This window comes from Echinops telfairi, unplaced genomic scaffold (genome assembly GCF_000313985.2).
Source record: "Echinops telfairi isolate 266 unplaced genomic scaffold, ASM31398v2 ScPeMD7_7458;HRSCAF=8496, whole genome shotgun sequence".
NCBI classification, from domain to species: domain Eukaryota; kingdom Metazoa; phylum Chordata; class Mammalia; order Afrosoricida; family Tenrecidae; genus Echinops; species Echinops telfairi.
This window is the reverse complement of record NW_022111358.1, coordinates 50,007,261-50,014,365: the sequence shown is the minus strand read 5'-3', so window position 1 is coordinate 50,014,365 and position 7,105 is coordinate 50,007,261. Positions and strand designations below refer to the sequence as shown.

The following is a 7,105-nucleotide window of genomic DNA, read 5'->3' as shown; positions in this document are numbered from 1 at the left end:
GGGCCGCATGTGGCCCGCGGGGCGTAGTCTGAGGCCCTGCCGTTATCTAACGTGCTTGTTTCTCACTGGCATTACGACGCGGGTGGACACACGGTTGCAAAGACTGGAGGGCCAGTTGGGAATGTAGCCAGTATCGGTCACCCCGATGCTGCGGTCACAGCACACAGGCCTGGAGGAGTGGTGTGCGGCCCTGCACCCCTCCCTACGCACCCTGCAGGCCAGCGAGGGGCTCAGTGAGCGAGGCAACGCAGGGCTTCTGGGAGGAGTCTTGTGGTCCATGCCTATGTGTGTGTGTGTGCGCGCACGTGTGAGCACTTGACTGTGGGTATGTTAACATTTGTGCACGGGTCTGTATAATCTGTATATGCACGTGTATGTATGTATGTACACACAGACTTGCGCCTTCTATGTGCCTGCATGTATTATGTGCATGTGTATGTATGAGTTGTTTAAGTGTGTACATGTTCATGAATGTGGGCACAGGCGTGTATTAACATGTGCATGCACGTGTGGTGATAAGAACCCCCCCTTCCTGATTGCAGTAGCCTCCAGCACCCGATGGACACTCATATTCTGCATGCCAGCCAGCCAGCCAGCCCTCTTGGGGACAGCTGGCCAGACCCTCACACACCGCGTTTGGCTAGGTTGGGATATGTCAGTAGTGGCTCTGACATGTGACATGAGGTCGGTCAGGGATGGCCCACCTCTAGGCCGTGTGGAAGGAGTCAGTCTGGGTCCTGCGGCGGAGGGCTGGTCTCAGGGATCAGAAGCCATGAGAACTGAACCAGAGGCCCATGCAGGACCGGGAGAGCTCTGTGCTCACGTGAGAGAGAAAGAAAGGCTAGCTGAGCCCGCGAGCTACTTCACTGTCCCCTTCCACCACAGAGGCAGGACAGGAGAGCAGCGCTCAAGGACACAGTGCTGGGGCAGGTCCACGCTGAGGCCCCCGCAGGACGCGCACCTAGAGGCCTCCTCACATGGGTGCAGGTACACAGACACCACCAAGGCAATGGGCAGCCCGCCTTCAGGGACGGCCACGGACACTTCTCTGGCCCCCCTGCTGGCTGAAGAAGAAACAGACAGCGGCCGGCCCACGGTCGTGAGGGGAACATCTGAACCGGGACTCGCAGCTGCTGCACACACGCAGCGGCTGCGAGCACCAGCCAGGGAGGCTGTGCGCAGGCAGGCGGTCTGAAACGGCCTGCTCTGGAACCCCGGGCCTAGCGCGTCGAAGCTACACGGACATCTCTTCACCAGACCAGGCGAGGAGGAGGAAGGACGTGCAGGCTAAGTTTATTTGCGCCTATAGATCCTGAAACCCTCACTGCCATCGAGCAGACTGTCTCGGAGCGGCCCTGCAAGGCAGAGAAGACCTGCCCCCTCCCGGGGTTCCCAGGCTGTTCGTTTCACGGGGGCAGAAAGCCGCATCTCGCTCCCGCAGCAATGCCGGGGGGTTCACACTGCTGACTGCCGTCGGCAGCCCAGTGTGGTGGGCTGTGCTCGGTGCGCGGCTCACCGCTTCACTCATCACACCGAGGCCAGGCCTGCAAAACCACAGTGCCACGGCCTGCCCGGTGCCCCAGGAGACCACTGCCAGGGGACTACGCCGTGAGGGCACGGTGGCCTTGGAGCAGCTGACACCTGTGTTCACGCTTTGGGAGCGGAAAGCCCACACTTTCCGCGGCGTGTGCCCGGTGAGGCCCCCCCCCAACGGAGGCCTGCGACTGACCTATGAGCGAGTTGAGGGAGGAGTAGGAGCTGACGCGCCGCATCTTGTCAATGGTCTCGAAGGACAGGATGTACTCCTCGTTCTCGGGGCTGCCCAGGGTGCTGCTGGCGCTGCTGCTGGCGCTCAGGTTCCCGGGTGAGAAGGTCACCGCGCTGCCTGCTGTGGGGACGGGATGGGACAGGTGGTCAAGTCCAGGGCCACCTTGGTGCCAGACCAACGGTCAAGACCCACACCTGTCCTTCCCCCACGAGCTGACCCACGTACACATGCAGAGGAGTGCATGTGCACTCAGCTCCCACACTAACATGCTCCTGCACATACCTCCGCACACACTCCCCACCCACAGCACCCTCACACACGAGCTTTAGCAGCCCCAGCAGAAAGTGGGTCCTGGGGGCCAAGAGCAGATGCGCCCCTCCCCCCTGAGAGGACAATAAATATAAAGCCAGAGGTGCTTCTGAGCGCTGGACAGCCTTGTGCTGGACACCCATGTCCAAAGGGGACTTCAGACGGAGCGCAGCAGGCCGCTGTGGGGCCGGGGAGGGACTCGCCCTGCTGCAGCGAGGGTCAGTGGTGCCTTACCCTCCTCGGTCAGGCTGAGGTTCTGCAGGGACTTGTTCAGGCTCCTGGCGGTGGTGACTGCACGGATGTTCCCGTAGGAGCTCACTGAGCGCAGTCGGGGGGTGCACGGGCCATCGCGCACAGGGGTCAGGCTGCCCCCCTCTAGGGGAGAGTGAAAGAGGGGCAATTACGGCAGGGGCACAGCTCTTGATGGGCACACAGGCGAGGTGGCAGAAAGGGAAGGAGCCAAGTGCCCACTCCAAGGGTCCAGGGGACTTGTGGCAGGAGGCGGCACAGCAGTCACCCTTCGTGCTGGGATGTTAACCACTAGCCGCAGCTCAAAACCACCAGCCGCTCCCTGGGAGAAAGAGGCTTCTGTCCAGTCAGCAAGCCCCCAAGGCAGTTCCACCCTGCTCTACGGGGTGCCACAATGAGCTGGGTGGCAGAGGGAGGGGGAATCACAAGATGGAATGGGGCAGGGCAGCAGTTTCCCCAGGGACACAGTGCTGCAGGGGTCACGGGCCGGGGAGGCTGTGGGTCTGGGGTTTGGTAGCAGGAAACAGGCTCATCATTTCCTCTTGCAAATGGCTAACTCCCTTGGCAGCTCACCAAAGGCTGCAAGTTCAAGTCCACCCTGAGCCACCTCAGGGGCGGCAGGGTGACCTTGGACTCTGACCCACATGGGTGGCTAGCTAGGAGTTGGCATCCTGTGGTGGTGCCCGCTCTGTTGGCTTGTTTGCTGACCCCGCCCTCTCGGTTGGGGAGCCCGAGATGCTTGCTGCAGGGCGGGGGCTTGCCAGTCGCTGGCTCATCCCAGGGGAGGTGCCGCCATCGGTGCTCTGCTGTGGCCCCCACGATGGAAGGAGGCCCTGCTGTCTGTCCAGATCCCACAAGGGGCTGGGCAAGTCTGGCCCTGCCCCCACTGCCCACCGGAGGGTTTGGCGACACAAGTGCCCACAGGGCTCTAGAGCGGGCGCGGGCCAGGCTCCAGTTGGGTGCCCTCCTGTGTGTGTGAAACTCCAGAGCCTCCACATTGCACGCAGCAATGCTTCCAGGTGGCACCCAGGGCACCGGCCAAGTCTGCTGTGCTGTGCTGGGTGACCACCACCACTCTGAGTGCCCCTGACTGAGCCAGCCTTCCCAGGTGCCCAGGAGGAGCTTGGGTCTCTATAGGCCTGGGCCCGCAGGCTGGACTCTACTCTCAGCCGACAGTGGGGCGCCATACCTGAGGCCGCGGGAGAGGGTAGCGGGTAGTTCTTCTCCTCCTCCATGAACTGCAAGGCGACAGTGCAGAAGTTGCTCTCGTACTGAACCACCAGGTGGCTCAGGGCCACCACCAGCTCCTGCGGGAAGAGGGGATGCGGTGCCAACCACACCTGGAGCCCAGGGCAGAGGCTTCCGGGTCTCCAGGCTGAGCACAAAGGGTGAGCACAGCCCCACAGGTGCCCGGCCAGGGGGGCCCAACACGTGCCAGAACACTGCCAGGTCCTGCAGACGGACAGGCTGCTAAGCATGACTGACAGAGGAGGGTCATGGGAGTGTGACTTACAACCCACAGGCAGAAAAGGACCAGAGGACAGTGGTCAGGCTGGGCCGCTCTCTTGAGGTAGATCCTGTGAACCCTGAGTCTTTGAAGGTAGGAGCCACTCAGAGTCAGGCCTGTTAATTTTATTGGATGTAAAACTTTCAAAAGGTTTGTTTCTAGTCTCTGGTAAGTTTTAGAACCAAAACATGGCTATGAGGCCCAGTGAGCTCAGTTCAAGAAAAAGTACACCATCCCTCTGTCACGGTTTATGCGGTCAGTGGCTCAAACCCAGCAGGTGCGCTGAGAGATGGAGGCAGACAGAAACCCGACAGACGGACTCTGTGCCTACATGGACAGTGCCACCCGCCGGAACGGAGGTGCTGCCAGGGAGGAGGGCTAGGGGCCTCCTAGACGGGGAAGGATTTTTGTGTGTTGCAGGGGTTTGCCCATGTGCTGGTGTCTTGTCTGCAGGAGTCTGCTTGTGTGGAGCCATCTGTTTGGCTGTGGCCGTGTCTGTCTGTGCCCCACCTCCCACTCTGCTGAACCCTGGTGTGGGCGACTCTGTGAGCCTCCTCATGGGGCAGAGGGGGACCTAACCGCCCTGGGTGGGAGGGAGGCAGAGGGGGACATAACGGCCCTGGGTGGGAGGGAGGCAGAGGGGGACCTAACCGCCCTGGGTGGGAGGGCGGCAGAGGGGGACATAACGGCCTTGGGTAGGGGGGTGGGGGGAGTAGAGGTGGACATACCTTGCGCACCACAGGGCTGCCGTCATGGATGAGTTGGGCCAGCATCATGGCCACGTTGTGGTCAATGGTGGTGGAGTGGTCAGTCCTCTCAGCAGAGTTGCCTACGAACGTGCCCAGGGCGAAGACGGCGGCACACCGGACCTGGGACCGGGTGGGAGGTGGAGCAGGGTCAGCCTGGGGCAAGGGGTCTGCTCAGCGCTCTCCTCACGGAGCTCGGCTCCGCCAGTGTCTCACTGTCCACGGAGGGCACCGGGAGCCTGGGGTGGAGGACCAGCGGCTTCGGGGGATGCAATGAAGAACGCCCCTGCTTTGAGTGCCCACGGCCCAAAGGCTGACTCTAGTTGAGACTCACTAAGTGGACACTCTTCCCTGACCAGGCCTGGGCACCCCTGCTTGCCAGCACAGGCAGGGGCCTGGCGGCCAGCTCACCTCAGGAACAGGGTCTGACAGGAGGCTGCAGAGCTTCTCATGGGCGCTGTCGCGTACGCCACACCACCGCGCTGAGTCAAAGTTCTGCCAGATCCGGCCGAGGCAGATGGCCACCCACTGGCGCAGCAGCGGGTGGGGGTCGCTGAGCTGCTCCAGGCAGATGGCAATCAGGTTCCCCTGGAGGCAGGCTTCCTGTGGGCGGCACAGCTCCATGAGAGCCCGGGGCCGGGTGCCCCCAGTTTTCATAAAGAAGCCCGGCCTGGCAACACATCTGCCCCACCTCCCTCGTCTGCAGCCTACAAAGGTCCCGGGGCAATGCCAGCAATGTATGCCTGGCTGGTGACCGTAGGTACTGTGAAAGAGAGGCCTGGCAACCACAGCCCAGTTAAGACGACAGCCAAGAAAACCCTGTGCTCTCTCCTCAGCCACCAGGCCACGTCTTAGTCAGCAACAGCGAAGACAACCCACAGCAAACCCCACACAGGGTCCGTGACCTCTGGAGCTGCCTGCCTATGATGCGGAGCCTGGTGATGCCAGCGGGCTGTAGGACTTGGGGTACCTGGGGAAGGACTCAGGGCCCAGGGGAAGGGCTTGGGGGTGCCCTGGGTGCCTGCCGCTCACCTGCCCTGTGTTGTAGCTGTTGACAATGACAGCCAGGATGAAGGCCGTCATGGTGCGATGCTCAGCCTGCAGAGAGAAGATGCCTAGTGGAGCTTCCCCCCGGCACCGAGCCGCCTTCCCGCTGTGTAATTGACACGGCTGAGAGCCGGCTGCCTCGCTGTGGCTGACCGCAGTCCACAGAGAAGGGCCGACCCCAGGACACAGACGGCCCCTAGGAGGCACCAGGACCAGGGCGTGTCAGTCCCCAGAGCCACATCACCCTCACCTGGGAAGGCATCTTACCTCCTGCGGGTCACACACTCGCGCTGACGAGCACTCTGGCCCCCTCCCCTCCCCACGCCTAGCTCTGCCTTCTCCTGGAGCCCCCCCGTTTCCACTGCGCTTCCTCCCGCCGGCCCAGGAAAGCACAGCTCGTTGGGATCTTTTAAGGGTGCCGTGTGATGTTTTGCACATGCGCTGTGCAGCGTCTGGTCATTATGCTGCATCCCTCTCCACGAGGGAAGGCTCTTGGGGGGCTGAGGGTGAACGCCTTCTCAGATGTGCCCATGTCTTCCTTCACTGTACTGTCTCCTTGGGGTCCAACGTCCTCCTCACTGACCTGCAGTCCTCATAGCTGGCCTCTGTGGGGTCAGCAAGCGCCAGGCTTTGTCAGGGACACTGTCACTTAAGCCTCCGTCCTGATGGTACCTCAGCTGGGAGTGGAAGTCTAGGCTGACTGTCTCTTTCCGCCTGCACGGTGGTGCCGCACTCTTCCGTGCTATGATCCAGTTGCTGACCACAAGCCTGCTGCCTGCGTCACTGTGGTTTGCCCCTTTGCACACGAGTGCTCATGCTAATCTCTCATCTGCAAGGAGGCCTCTGTGTTCATCTGTACATCTGAGAAGTCACCCTCTTCTCTTCAAACCTACAAAGTATAGGTCGCTCTCTCTCCAGGTACTCTTCTCCCCGGCCCCGTCTCTCGCTCTGAAGCGCGAGGATGCAGCAAATGGCCCCATTCTTTCCTCTCTGTCACATCCCGGCACCCTTTTCACGGATGCTCTGATTGGCGGTGCCCAGTCTGGCTGTGGAATTCCTGTGCTGCACCTTTGTCTCCAACCACAGAGCTGTTGTTTTCACCTTCAGAGTCCTATTTATTAACAACAACAAAGACCACCGCCTATTTAGTGATTTTTGAGAATGTGTGGAATAAAAGCAAAAAACACTATTTTCTTAGACTAGGCGCAGAAGTATTTTCTGAAGAAATGGCTTATTGTGTGATAGAATAAAACTATTTTTGTTAATTACTTTGAAACACATATTGGTTTTATAGTCTCTTTCAGACAATCCATTAGCTTCAATTCCTGGGAGCAAATTCTCCGAGTGCTGAGCCTGTTCCCTTCCTGTGGGTGCCCTGGCGTGGATGGATAGACGAGGTACAGGAGTGGAGGGGGCACCATGGTGTGCACACGTAGATGGAGTGCAGCCGTGTGTGGGACAGCCTGGTGTGGACAGGGT

General features: G+C 60.6%; 1 protein-coding gene across 1 annotated transcript in view; it reads right to left on the bottom strand.

Moving 5' to 3' along the window:
• Positions 1-7,105, bottom strand: part of RPTOR (regulatory associated protein of MTOR complex 1) — a 238,846-nt gene that overhangs the window by 21,362 nt on the left and 210,379 nt on the right. Inside the window, exons 15-20 of the mRNA XM_004709106.2 lie at positions 5,612-5,677; positions 4,991-5,182; positions 4,562-4,702; positions 3,516-3,633; positions 2,312-2,452; positions 1,730-1,888 (exon numbers count right to left, since the gene is read on the bottom strand). Of these exons, the coding sequence (XP_004709163.2) occupies positions 1,730-1,888; positions 2,312-2,452; positions 3,516-3,633; positions 4,562-4,702; positions 4,991-5,182; positions 5,612-5,677 (817 nt within the window). The remainder of the gene's footprint in view (positions 1-1,729; positions 1,889-2,311; positions 2,453-3,515; positions 3,634-4,561; positions 4,703-4,990; positions 5,183-5,611; positions 5,678-7,105) is intronic.